The sequence below is a fragment of the Heterostelium album genome (assembly GCF_000004825.1).
Source record: "Heterostelium album PN500 unplaced genomic scaffold PPL_scaffold2, whole genome shotgun sequence".
NCBI lineage: Eukaryota > Evosea > Eumycetozoa > Acytosteliales > Acytosteliaceae > Heterostelium > Heterostelium album.
The window spans coordinates 1,245,843-1,259,820 of NW_008805064.1; the positions used below are offsets into that span (position 1 = coordinate 1,245,843).

At 34.1% G+C, this 13,978-nt stretch overlaps 7 protein-coding genes across 7 annotated transcripts; 3 read left to right on the top strand and 4 right to left on the bottom strand.

The window, feature by feature from the left end:
• Positions 1–166: 166 nt before the first annotated feature.
• Positions 167–3,144, top strand: PPL_01811 (bromodomain-containing protein; the record flags this gene model as incomplete). The annotated part of the gene is made up of 4 exons (XM_020572812.1): positions 167–495; positions 597–968; positions 1,045–2,695; positions 2,755–3,144. The coding sequence occupies 4 exons, from the start codon at positions 167–169 to the stop codon at positions 3,142–3,144; spliced, it is 2,742 nt and encodes a 913-aa protein (XP_020436929.1).
• A 247-nt stretch (positions 3,145–3,391) lies between these two features.
• Positions 3,392–4,969, bottom strand: lap (M17 family metallopeptidase; the record flags this gene model as incomplete). The annotated part of the gene is made up of 1 exon (XM_020572813.1): positions 3,392–4,969. The coding sequence occupies one exon, from the start codon at positions 4,967–4,969 to the stop codon at positions 3,392–3,394; it is 1,578 nt and encodes a 525-aa protein (XP_020436930.1).
• Positions 4,970–5,295: 326 nt separating this feature from the next.
• On the bottom strand, positions 5,296–7,373 carry PPL_01813 (uncharacterized protein; the record flags this gene model as incomplete). Its single annotated transcript, XM_020572814.1, has 11 exons — positions 5,296–5,346; positions 5,418–5,493; positions 5,564–5,673; positions 5,733–5,770; positions 5,837–5,947; positions 6,153–6,226; positions 6,620–6,729; positions 6,825–6,862; positions 6,933–7,034; positions 7,215–7,252; positions 7,339–7,373. 11 exons carry the CDS (start codon positions 7,371–7,373, stop codon positions 5,296–5,298), a joined length of 783 nt encoding a protein of 260 aa, XP_020436931.1.
• A 484-nt stretch (positions 7,374–7,857) lies between these two features.
• Positions 7,858–8,611, top strand: lsm1 (U6 snRNA-associated Sm-like protein LSm1; the record flags this gene model as incomplete). The annotated part of the gene is made up of 4 exons (XM_020572815.1): positions 7,858–7,897; positions 8,036–8,104; positions 8,229–8,344; positions 8,438–8,611. The coding sequence occupies 4 exons, from the start codon at positions 7,858–7,860 to the stop codon at positions 8,609–8,611; spliced, it is 399 nt and encodes a 132-aa protein (XP_020436932.1).
• A 169-nt stretch (positions 8,612–8,780) lies between these two features.
• On the bottom strand, positions 8,781–10,972 carry PPL_01815 (uncharacterized protein; the record flags this gene model as incomplete). The annotated part of the gene is made up of 2 exons (XM_020572816.1): positions 8,781–10,191; positions 10,401–10,972. The coding sequence occupies 2 exons, from the start codon at positions 10,970–10,972 to the stop codon at positions 8,781–8,783; spliced, it is 1,983 nt and encodes a 660-aa protein (XP_020436933.1).
• A 707-nt stretch (positions 10,973–11,679) lies between these two features.
• prpf4 (WD40 repeat-containing protein) lies at positions 11,680–13,263 on the top strand (the record flags this gene model as incomplete). The annotated part of the gene is made up of 2 exons (XM_020572817.1): positions 11,680–11,767; positions 11,834–13,263. 2 exons carry the CDS (start codon positions 11,680–11,682, stop codon positions 13,261–13,263), a joined length of 1,518 nt encoding a protein of 505 aa, XP_020436934.1.
• Positions 13,264–13,476: 213 nt separating this feature from the next.
• PPL_01817 (26S proteasome complex subunit SEM1) lies at positions 13,477–13,953 on the bottom strand (the record flags this gene model as incomplete). The annotated part of the gene is made up of 3 exons (XM_020572818.1): positions 13,477–13,513; positions 13,632–13,731; positions 13,818–13,953. 3 exons carry the CDS (start codon positions 13,951–13,953, stop codon positions 13,477–13,479), a joined length of 273 nt encoding a protein of 90 aa, XP_020436935.1.
• Positions 13,954–13,978: the final 25 nt, after the last annotated feature.

Below are 13,978 nucleotides of genomic sequence, written 5' to 3' on the forward strand. Positions count from 1 at the left end.
TTTTTATATATTTATCTTCACCAAATTTTATTATTGAAATATTCTTTAAAACTGAATTGTTACAAAAAAAAAAAAGAGAATAGTTTTTGTTTGTTTGTTATTTTATATTAGTCAGATTTAAATCTTAAAGGTAGATTTTGTTAATAGAATCGAGAATTGAGAGGAAATGGCTGAAGTCGATAACTCCATGGCGTTGGTGCTTTCCAATATTAGTGACAACAACACTGACAACATCGACATCAACAACAATATTGAAAATAATTCAAATGCCAACAACATAAAGTTGAATGGTAAACCAACAACAACTCCAACCACAACATCAGAAAAGTATGAACTAGCAATCAAAGAGAGCAATGGTGCAGATTCATACTCTGATAAGGAGAGAAAAGTCAAACCTTATGCAACCATTCAATTTTTAGATCGTCAAATGGGTGATGCTCCCAACAATAAGAACAACAAATTCCCAATGATTTCGAAATCCATCATTTTTGGAACGTAAGTTAAATTAAATTAACCAACAACACAAATATAATTTAAATTAAATTTTAAAATTTATAATTATTATAAATTATTATTATATATTATTATTATTTTAGTGATATGGATCAATGTCATTTTACTATTGTTAGAGCAGGTGTGGAAAAGAAACACTTTGAAATTGTGTATGACAAAGTGATCAAACAGTTTATATTCAATCCATTGTATGATGCAAGCAAAGCCGATACAGTGAGAATCAACTTTGTTCCAGGAATCTACAAGAAAGTTATTCTTCACAACTTTGATATCATCTCTGTCTATTTCCGGTCGTTCAAGATTATCTTCCATCGTGAGGTAGGCACCGATATTCCAGTGGAATACACCTCTTCAAGTTTCCTCATGCCAATGCCAACTGCCGCTCTGACACACAGCTCCAATGCACTGGTTCCAACAACTCCATCTGTACATAAACAACATCAACCAACTTCCAAGTATGTTAGTTAAAATTAATTAATTTAGAAATTTCTGTGTTTATGTTTATCGAAATTAATTTATTTCAATATTTAGGAATAATCAAGCAGTTGATATTTTGAAACAGAATTTGGATAAATCAAAGAAGAAACCTTTGATATTGAAGAAACCAGTTCAACAAACCAATTTGTTCTTACCGAATATCAACTCCAATACCAATTCGACAGCCAGTACAAAACCAACTTCAAATGCATTGGTAATTTCAAAGAAAAAAGATGAACCGGAAGAGGAGGAGGAGTCCGAAGAGGAATCGGAAGAGGAAGTAGAGGATTTAGTTACGAAACGTGCACCAATGAAATCATTGTCTGCCAGCATCAAGAAGGTTGAAACGACAAGCAAATCAGTTGTTACTGCCACTGTCCCTACTGTATCGGAAGCGGAAACCGAATCTAGTAGTGACTCATCAAACGAAGCAGCAACACCACCTGTTGTGGCTGCTCCACCACCACCAAAACAACAATCAAAACAACCGAAACAACCGAAACAACCAAAACAACCAAAACAACCACAGACAACTGAAGGATTGACAAGAAGATTATCTGAACTTGAATTAGAATGTCCAATCATTCCAGCTTCTTCTACTTCAACAGCAGAAGCAGCACCAAAGAAAGCAAAGACAACAACCACAAAACCAACTACAACAAAAGTCGTAAAAGAGGTTACACCAAAGAAGAATAGCAGTGGTATAAACAAACGTTTGTTACCAAATAGTTCGAAGAGGGACCACAAAACGGTTACAAGACTGGACGAGGTGGTAATCGCACAATCATTCACCCCGACAAAGAAGAATAAATCCACCAAAGTAGGAATGATCTCATATGTTAACAACGATGACGACGACGATAACGGCGACGACAATGAAGCAAACGACTATGCAGTCGTTAAAGTTGAAACTAGTGACGTCAGCGAGAACAGCGACGAGGAGCAAATCAATGTCCAAGATGATGAGGAATCGCCTATTATTAGAAAGAAAGTAATTACACCGACCAAGGCATTTAAGAAGAGTCTTCGTAGATTCTCAGTAGATCACGAGGTTCCAAAGCTACAGTTCGAGCAAACAACCACAAAGAAATCAAGCAAAAAATCAACTAAACAAGCAAAGTCAACAACAACAACAAAAGTGACACCACCCAAAGCGGCACCAGTCAAGGCAACAGCAGCAGCACCAGTCAAAGCAAGCAAGAAATCATCATCGAAAGAAGTTAAAGCAGATTCAGACGTCAAACTCACGGATAAGAATGTATGGCAAAATCCAAATATCGTTGTTCCACACGCTCCATCCGAGGCGTTGGATGAACGTTTGAGTTTCTACAGAAGAAACTGGGACAAGAATGCCCCTTACAACAAGAGTAAAGTTAGTCTATTTACAAAGGCGATTCTCGATATCATTGAGGAGGTCGATTCTATCGTAGCGGATCCAGAGCTGACCGGTGAAGACAAGTGCCTCACCTACATGTATCGTCATTTGGCTGCAATTGGACAGTTTGGTGGTGATGTGAAACTTCAGACCAAATACTACAAGAAAATCACTTCTCCAATGTCGATCACTATCATTAAGAACCGTTTGATCAGAGGATTTTATAGGGAGGATATTGAAGGAGTCTGTAAGGATTTCGAATTAATGGTTGAAAATGCAATTCAGTTTAATGGTGTCGGTGAATTTGCAAATGATGCAATTCGGATTTTGGTAGGTAGTAACTTCAAACACACTTCTTCTTATTATTAACATTTAATTAAATTCTATAGAGCGAATTCTATCAACGATTGTATAAGAATAAATATATTGATCAAGAAAAGTTTTCAGAGAAAGTAAAGAGAAATAAAAACTTAGAGAAAGGTTTAACTGGTGTTGATGCAGATGTCAGTTCTAAAGAAGAAGAAGAAGAAGAGGAAGAAGAAGAAGAGGAAGAAGAAGAAGAGGAGGAAGAAGCCGAGGAAGAAGAAGGAGAAGAAGAAGAAGAAGATGATGATGATGAAGATGATGAAGGAGATGAAGGAGAGAAAGAAGAGGAAGAGGAAGAAGAAGATGAAGATGAAGAAGATGGAGAAGAGGAAGGAGAAGATGGAGAAGAGGAAGTAGAAGAAGAAGGAGAAGAAATAGATGTAGAAGTAGAAGAAGAAGATGAAGATTTGTAGAAATAGTATAGTACTTTTATAAAATAATAATAAACTCAATTTCCAATCCAAATAATGAGAGATACAATAGTTGGTGGAAAGCAATAATAATTCAAAAACATATAAAAAAAAAAAATAATAAATACAAAAATATTTAATTTATAATTTTCTGCGTTTTCTCTATGATAATCTAAAAGAGGAGTTGTTTTTGATTTGAGCTAATATGGATTTACATAGTTATAACTAAAATTTTTAATTTTGTTGATGTTTATTTTCCAATCTGTTTCTTGGCCAATTCAATGAGTGCTCTTACTGGCTTTCCAGTCATACCTTTGCTAATGTATGCACCTTCCTCACCGGCATGCATGACACCGGCAATGTCAAGATGTGCCCAACGGTCAATTTGGACAAACTCCTTTAGGAACATTGCGGCACTGCAAGCACCACCCGATCTGGATGCACTGTTGACGATATCGGCAACCTTGGAGTCCAATTGCTTACGGTACTCTGGCAACAAAGGCATACGCCACATACGGTCACCGGAAACTTGTCCGGCGTCGTCGATCTCTCTCCAGAGGTCGTCGGTGCCAGCGAAACAACCGGCGTAGTGGTAACCGAGAGCAACGTCCATGGCACCGGTCAAGGTGGCGATGTCGATGATGGTTGCTGGGTTGAAGGTGTGGGCATAGTGGAGGGCGTCACCGAGAATCAAACGACCTTCGGCATCGGTGTTGTCAATCTCGACGGTCTTACCGTTGGAAGCGACAACAATGTCACCGGGACGAGTTGCTTTACCGGATGGCATGTTCTCAGTGAGTGGAGTGAGCACGGTGACGTTCACCTTCAATCCCAAGCTGGCAATACCGTAGAGTGCAGAGACGGCGGCGGCAGCACCACCCATGTCTCCACGCATCATACCCATGGAGGCAGATGGCTTCAACGAGATACCACCAGAGTCGAAAGTGACACCCTTACCGACAAAGATCAATGGAGCACCTTTTGGATCGGCGGCACCACGGTAGTGCAACTCCAAGAACTTGAGTGGTTGGTCGCTTCCGGCGGCAACAGCCAAGAACATTCCCATCTTCTTTTCCTCTGCCCATGCACGGTCTCTAACGATCATCTCTACCTTGCCGGCGGCGATCAAGTCTTGGTATTTCTCCTTGACTTTCTCGACAAAGAAAGTTGGATGCATCAAGTTGGCTGGCATATCGGCGAGATAACGAGCAAAGTTTTGTGATTCCGAGAGAATCTTTCCTTCGGTCCATTCGGAGGTGGTCGACTTTGATGGATCGACAGTCGACACTTCGACTGGTGCTTTGTCCTTGTCTGGTGCGGTGTTGGTCGACTTCAAGTCGAATTTGAAAAGACAGAGGTTGGCACCCTCGGAACAGGCACGCAAGTCACCGATCGAGGTGTCGACACCGATCTTTGTAGCGCCACGCGACTTGAGTGACTTGACACCGGTACCGGCGACACGACGGACATGATCGAATTGCTCGTAGACACCGGACTTTGGATCGTTCTTCTTACCGAGACCGACAATGGCAACACGTGGGTGTTGTGGAGTGACATTGTAGAGGATCAGTGAATCACCGAGCTTTCCTTTGTTATCGGACAACTTGAAGGTCTTACTCAACAGGTTATCAGTCTTTTGATTGAGTTCTGCACCGATAGCAGACCACTCTTCACCACCCTCGTAGCAACCAACAACAATACCATCGAATTCAGTTGACATATTATTATTATTATTATTTACACTAAAATATCTTTTTATATAATTATTACTTGTATTTATTATTATTTGTTTTGAAGTAGATCTACTGTTTGAAAATAATCTTAACATTATTAAATTAAATTCCAAAAAAAAGATTGAAATTATAAAACTGTTTGTTCACACACTAAATTAAATTTCACTAAAACTTTTTTTTTTAATTTTTGATCATAATTTGACGAAGTGTCCTGGTTGTTGTCACAATCAAAGTTTACAATTTTGTTTATTGTAATTGTGCAATACGAAAGGTTAGGATTTAAATAATGTACAAATTTGATTTTCTACATTTTTGGTTTTAAATGTAATGGTTAAAGAAAGAGTATAGAGTTATAAACCAAAAATATTTGTTTACTATTGATATTTTTTATTATATCTTCAATATATTGAATAGAACATTCTTAACCATGACAGAATTCAGTTAATGGATTATAACATCTTCTTACACCTTGCTATAAATGTTTTTAATTATAAAAAAGTAAATAAGAATTACTTGAATATCATTAAATTATTTAATAATTACATTGCAAATATATTGTCCCCAAGCACAATAGAGTCCGGAATTACAATAACCAAGGTTTGGATTGAAGCAAATGTTTCTAAAATATTATTTAAAAAACAATTCAGATTTTTGATGAATTAGAATCTGAGTGATTAATCTATACTTACCCACAAGGTAAAAGACCAAATGTACATATAGCAGGTGTGTTAATATCAACTATTCTTCCACCTTGACATTTAAAGTAACGGGGGTCAAAACAACTTTGTCTTGGATCATCCTAATAAAATTGATATTAATATTGGAATTCTTTTTTTTTTTCAACTATTAAATACTTACTGGGCAACGACCTTGACCTTTACTACATACAATTCCATCTGTTTACAAAATCCATAAATTAATAAGTAAAATGAAAAATATAAATTTTACAAATTCTTAAATACCTATGCATTCATGAATGTTAGGAGAATAGCATTCTATTCCTAACTTTGTATTGCAAATTTCATAATGAACTCCAGCTATATCACAAACACCTTGTGATAAACAACCTACTACTAAAACAAATAGAAATAATAAAATAGTTTTCATTGTTGTACAATATAAAAAATATTTTCTCAAATTATATTTATATTTTATTCAATTAGTATTACACCCATTTGTAAATATAATTCTTTATTTAACCCCATTTGATTGGTTCATTGGTTGGTTACAAAATAAAATCAAATTATGAATATAGAAATCAATAAGGAAAGTTATAACCATGATTTAGGAAAACAATGGTATCGAAATTCTTAAATTCAATTTCATTGTAATTCATCATGATGATCAACATTCTATTTTAAAAAAAATTGTTGATAGCAATTTTAATAATGTGTCATCTTACTAGCGCAAATTAATTTATTTAATTCATAAATGATTAATATGCTTTCGTAATAGGATAACTGTTTATTGGGTAACATTATCTACAGATTTCTACCAGTGGGTTATAGCATCTTCCCTATAAAAATAAACAAACAATAGGTTTAGTCAACATTTCACCAATTGGAATTGATATATACATATAAAGTTAATGTTACGTACATGACAGATGTAATAATTATGTGGACAGCTAACACCATTATAACAATATCCAAAGTTGGGATTAAAACAATGATTTCTTTATAATATAAAAAATAATTAATAAACAACACTCTCGATTTAATTAATAGCCAATAGCTGATACATACCCACATGGATTCTCAGGGGCAATACATCTTACTGGTGTATTGATAGGTACAATTCTACCGTTTTGACATTTTTGGACTCTAGGATCAAAACAATCTCTGTCAGGATCAGCCTAGTGTTGATCATTCAATTAAAAACAATTGATTAATTATTATTATTAATTCCTATCTTATGTGTAAAATTGATAGATTTCTAAATTTAACTTACAGGACATCTACCTTGACCTATTGAACAAACAATATTGTCTTATTATATTATAAATAACAGTTAACAGAGAAATCCAAATAAAAATGATATAGATTATTAAAAACATACCAATACATTCACTGATTGTCTTACTGTAGCATGTAGGACCAAGTCTTGTCTCACAAATTGATTGTCCAGGTAAACATATGTCTGTTGCTGTGACCAGTTGAACTATTAATAGTAAAACTATAAAAATATTACTTGTAGTTGCATTCATCATTGATAAATTAATTACTATTTGATTATCACAAATATAAACTAACAACTATTTATCAATATCAATAAAACTCAAGATACTAAATTTAGAAAATAACTGACATTCTACAAGTTAATATTTGTTACGACATATACGTGTATTACTTTCATTGGTCACCGATACTAATCTTCTGCTATATTAATTATTAAATAGATATCTAATTAAATTATAACTATTTTTCAATAAACTATTAAACATTGGTTCTTTATATCTTTATGCACTTCAATGTTTATTAATTTATTCGAGTGTAACATATTGTTTATGAAGTGTAACTCTATTATATTAATTTATCAACATGCTTTTTGTTTAGATGAATAGATTTAAAAATAATATTAAATAGTATAAATATTAATATATATATATATGGATAGATATCATCGAAGATGAATAGTAATGTAATAAAGAATGCTTTATGGTTATAACTCTTTTGAATACTTTAATTTCTGAAATATAAATGATTAACTTGTCAGGTAAGTACTTCGAAAAAAATAAAAAATACATCTAAACAAAAAAGAAAAAAAATTCCTTATGTAACTGTACGTGAAGAATATTAAAAATACCAATCAACAGATACTAGTTGTTTACACAAAGACTATGATGATTAAAAAAAAAAAATGATGATCAGTAACATTCGATTTTGAAAAAAAAAAAAAAAAAAATATATTAAATTGTATGAATGTTGTTGATGGATTTTTTAATAAATTTATAATTAGATATATATACAGGTAACGAACGAAAATGAGCTTCGGTAATGCAAGTTTATGTGACGAAGTTGACAGTATGTAATACGCTATAGTTGTTTTGAAAATGAAAATGACAAAGAACAACGACGAATCGTTGGAACAACCCAATAAAGTTTAAAGAATCTAAATATTGATCAAAAAATTTGTTTATTATTACTATTATAACAATGTAGAAAAGCTTATAGTCGTATTAAGAGATGGTAAAAAGTTTATAGGTGTAATGAGAACCTTTGATCAATTTGGTATGTTTATTAATCGATCATATGAACCGAACATCGTACACATCACAGAATTCTAACAACAAACGCTTTTGTCCACACATCTTATTTTATCTTATGTTATCATATATATATTATGTTTTTACAGCCAATATAATTTTACAAGATACAATCGAAAGAATATATGTAGGAGATAAATATAGTGATAAACATTTAGGTGTATTTTTTATTAGAGGTGATACAGTTGTTATACTTGGTGAAATTGTAAGTATTGACTGTTAAAAAAAGAAGAAGAAGATGCTATAGTTGTTGTTGTTTATTGACAAAACCTCTTTGTATAATTGTTTACTCTATTAGGATCCAGATAAAGAAGTAAAAGAGAAAAAGTTGACAAAAGTATCATGGGAAGAAATAAATTTAGCACAACAAGCAGAAAGAGAAAAACTACAGCAAATGGAGCAAACAAAGAGAAGAATTATGACTGAGAGTGGTTTAACTATTGATTCAATCCTGAATCTAGACGATTTTTAATTTTAATTTATTGTAAACAACAAAACACATAACATTACTCGTTATTAGATCAAATAAAATATATATCTAATAAGATTGATTTAAAAAAAACAACATCAAAGTAGTAGTTTTAATAAAATATATAAGGTTGAAAGATAAGAAAAAATAAGTTATAATTTATTTATTATTATTATGGTTTCTTCTTTTTGCTAATCTTATTTTTGTTGTCTTTCTTTTGTGATTTTGGTTTGGGTTTAAACACTTCTTCTTCTTCTAGATCGAGAGCGAATGGATCTTCTTCATTGTCACCAAATTCGTCTTGAATGAATTCATATTGATCTTCGAATGATTCGACATCTGACGATGACGACGATGTTGTTGTTGATTTATCTTTTTTGACGGTAGATGGCACTTGAGAGGCGAGATATGCTTCTTTGTTTTCGAGTAACTTTAGTGCTTCTTCGATGTTACCGCCAAAGTGTTGAAGTATCGATGATCCACCAATCGCTTCGATGTTCTCCAATGTAATCTCTTTCGATTCGCTTCGTAGATGTTGAATCATATCGTCGAGATAATCGATGTTACACTTCTTGCTCTTTATCACTACGAATCGCCACGATTGCCATTTATGAAGATCGGGCAGTACTGTCATCACTACTTTAGCGGGTGTCGTCTGGTAGCACTTCAGTAGATGGAATCCTTGGTGAGTACGGAAATCTTTTTGCGTGACTTTGTACCAGTCGGTCGGCTCGGTGATGTTCAACTGCGGTGCGAGCCACTCGAGGTAGAGCTTGGCATTCTCGACGCTACGAAAGTAGCCGGTTGGCGTGCGTTCAAACAGCCATGGTTTCCACTGGAACTCGGGGAACAGCTTCTGTAGCGCGGTTGGAACGTCGCCGTAGTATCCGATGATGTGGTTGCCAGAGTTGTGAAGAAAGTCGTTGGTGCGTAGGTAATGCCATTGGTCGGATGGCTGCTCACCAAACTCACAGTGTTTCGCTAGCCAACAGGTGAATTGTCGACGAGTCTGATCGTTCCAATATTGTTTCTGGAGTGTTGGGAAGTGCCAGTGTTTGAGAATGGTATCGGGTTGACCGATGTTGGCGATTATCGCTTCGATGTGATCACCTTTGTAGTGTTTGTCGAGCAGTGAACGTCCGTAGTTTGTAACGATGTCCTTTCGCTTTGCTTTATACCAATCGGTTGGCAATCTGTAACGTAGACGTGCACCTAACCACTTGAAGTAACGTTGATGATTACTCTTATTCGCAAAGAAAGCATCGGAATCATCAATCAATTGCTGCTCGATATTCGTATCTACATTCAATCGTTGTTTAGCTTCAACCGATTCTTTACTAATCTTTATATATTCTTTAGGTAAAATAGGTGATATTTTATTTGATGTAATAGATTGTCTTGTATTATCATTATTATTATTGTTATTATTATTATTATTATTACTATTTTTTGATGCAAATGTTGAAATTAACTTTATATTATTACTAATTTTATTTGATAATAATGTATTTGATAAAGATAGATTATTATATGATTTTGTAATTATACTCTTTGTTGTTATTGATAAACATCGATTATTATTACTAACATATCTAAAAAACGACATGTTTTAATTAAAATTAAAAAGACGAACGACTGACAAATTAAGATAAAAAAAGAGGTTGCGCAACATTAGAAGTTTATGAATGAATTAGGTTTTTTATTATTTATTAATTAAATTAAATACTAAATACTATTAAATTGAATTTAAGATGTTGTTTAAAATGGTGTTTCTTTTCTGATTGATAAATACTTTTTGATTTCTGGAACCTCTAGCATTTGACGATGGAATTCAAGACATGCTGGGAATTGTTCGAATTTCTCACCGAATTGCATTCCCTTAACGTAGTCAATGCAAGCAAAGATTACGAGATCGGCATAGGTAATGTTGTCTCTTCCATAGATATGCTTACCACCGTTCTCCTTGAGAATCTTATCCCAAACACGGTAGTAACGTGGTGCCACTTCGGTACTGTACTTCTCCATTGCCTCGGGACCACCTTGTTGTGCCATGAGGAACGCTTGGAAGATATCACCAACCGATAGAGCATAACTGATAATCTTGGCTTCGTCAACGGCATTAGATCCAAGTAAATTATACTTTCTGGCTAAATACAATTCGATGGCTAACGATTGGGACAATTCAATTTCACCATCGGAATAGTGTGGAACTTGACCAAAAGTGGTTTTGGCAGCGACTTCAGCTGGAACACCTGGGTATGGGAATCTGTAGTCAGTGTATTCAACACCAGCAAAAGATAGGATTAAACGTGCATATTCAGCACGACCCTTGGCATCGAAGTAATAAAGAGTTGGCAAAGACATTGAATTAAAGTTGAAAAAGATAAAAGTAAAATTAAGAATTAAATAGTTAATTAATTAATTGATTGATTTGTTTGTTTTTTGAATGATTATACAGTAAATTTAAACTATTTAAAGACAACTAATTGTATGGTGCCTAAACTAAAATTTCTTATAAATCTTAAAATAATGCTACCTTTTGTGTTGATTTCCAGTAAATCAAAGGTTGAACTTCTAACCACCTTTTCGGAAATATATTTTGAATCAAATTCAAGTGTGTAACCTGAACATGTAACCCGTCAAAATTTAAAAATAAATCGATTTGAATTGATATTAAAACGGTTTTTAGATATTTAAATGTTGCCGGCAACAGCTGTCTTAGAGTTGTCAACATTTATTTTTATAAAGAAATTGTTTTATTTTATAGAATGTTCAGAGTTAAACATAATCGCGATTCTAAATATTAAATTTTAACTTATTATTATGCTCTGGTTGTTATATTTGTTATTGATTGTTTTTGTATTAAATGATAATAAATTGTAATAATTATTTGGTTATCATATGATTGACTGATCTTTGAAATATGTATTTATTCGATTGTGGAAATTTATAAACAATGCCAAATGATCATACACTTTCACATAAATTTTTTTTTTTTAATATTTATTAATTAGTTTTTGAAACATTTTCTAAAAATTGAACATAACTAATTTTATATATATATTAAGAGAATGAGTAATAATGATAAGAAAAGAATATTTTTTGGTGGAATTCAATCATCGAATTTAAAAAAAGATAAGAAAGATGATAATCAACAACGTATGTATATGAAATGAATGAACAAATCATTGAATATTAACATTTTTATTTGAATGATTATTATAGAAACATCAACATTTTTACCATTTTCAAAGATAACAAAAGATTCACAACAGAAACATCAACAGACTCTAGATGAACATGAAAAGAAGAAACGATCGAAACTCATTGTCTTGCCAACGAATGATAATCTGATAAAGTTGAAACTAAGAGAGTTGGGTGAACCTATTATATTGTTTGGTGAGAAACCTGAGGATAGACGTGCAAGACTGAAACAACTTTGTATAGAACGTAATATATTGGATGCCATCCCAGAGTCGGAGAAGGCAAAGAAACAAGCGGAACAAGAACAACAGGTCGATGAGCAAGAGGCATTCCTGACGGAGGGAACCGAAGAGTTGAAGCATGCACGTATGCAAATGGCACTCTTCTCGCTAAAGTCAACGCAACAACGGTTGGAGAGAGCGAGACAAGCTAAACAACTCGATGATCCTATCATCGCTGAGAATCTTCAGCAACTCGATCCTAACCTCATCAAACAGACACCGACAGAGGTGTTACTCGAGCAGACCGAATCGAATTTCAAACAATTCTCACTGAATCAATCAGAGATTGGCGATGAACGTCAACTTTCAAGTGCGATCTTTACTGATGACGATCGGTTTATTGTAACGGGTGGTTGGAGTGGACTGGCAAAGCTGTGGAGTTGTGAAGATTTCACTCTGAAACAAACATTCACTGGACATAAGGAGCGTGTTGTCGGTGTCGCTTCCACCATTCAGAAACAACAATCGGATGAATCGAACCAGGTGTTGGTCGCGACGGCTTCGGCTGATATGACGGCGATGCTCTGGTCGTCACTGTCGCCATCGCCACTCGCCAAGCTTGAGGGTCACACCGACTCTGTCAACAGAGTGGCATTCCACCCGGATTCGCGACACCTGGCGACCACCAGTAGCGATCGGACCTGGCGACTCTGGGATGTCGAGACTGCGCAATGTCTGCTCGACCAAGAGGGTCACTCGGAGTCGCTGATGGGCTTGGCGTTCCAGAAGGATGGCGCGCTAGTTGCCACCGGTGGAAAAGACTGCTTGGTGCGGGTGTGGGATCTTCGTTCGGGTCGACCACTCCACTACTTCAAGGGTCACACGAAACAGGTGATCTCGATCGATTGGTCGCCGAACGGCTATCAGTTTGCCAGTGCGAGTGAAGACAACTCAGTGATGGTGTGGGACCTTCGAAAGAAAGAGCGTGCCTTCCATATTCTGGCGCACACCTCTATTGTTTCTTGTGTACGATATCAAAAGAGCGGCGTAGGATGTCTAGCGACAGCATCATTCGATGGTTTAATCAAGCTGTGGTCACCTCACCAGTGGAAACCAATAACAATCCTAGAAGGACATTCTTCAAAGGTGACATGTGTAGATATTTCAAATGATAACACTAAAATTGTATCATCTTCATTCGATAAAACTTGGAAACTTTGGTCCAAATAAAAATAAAATAATAATATTTATTATATTATAATAAAAAAATATATATTACTCACATATATTCATATATATTTGTTAGAGATAATAATAAGTGAAAGTAAATCATTTCTTAAGAGAAATTCCCTTCTTTTTGTTTTGTTTTAGTTTAGTTTTTTTTAATTTTATACAACAATCTATATTTTATTTTCTTTTTCTTTTTGATTTATTTATTTATATCTATTGTTTCATTGCTGAATTTGTTTCTATTTCTTGTCTACAAGTTTATTAAATTAGAAAAGAAAAAGTTAGTATGAATAGATCGGTTTCTTGACCAGCAAAATCTTTGATATTTGTTGATTGTGTGTGTATGATCATATTAGTTATGTATCTACCTTAATTGTTGAGAGAATTCATCATCAATTTGTTCGGTATCCCAATCATCTTCCCATTGTGCTTTAACTGTATCTTGATCTTCATTTTGATTTTCAATGTCTATAAAATAAAGTAATAGATAATGATAAGTAAATATGATAACTTTAATAACGATAACCTATATTATCTATATTGTTAATTCTTACTATCTTCAAACTCTTCGAATTCATCATCTTCAATGATCTCGATTTCCTCTTTAGCTTGAGTCTTTGAAAGATCATCCAAAGTGTCGAATTTCTTATTTGGTTTAGTGGTTGTTATGCTAGTATCTCCTTTTCCCATTCTTAAGATTTTATATGTATATGTA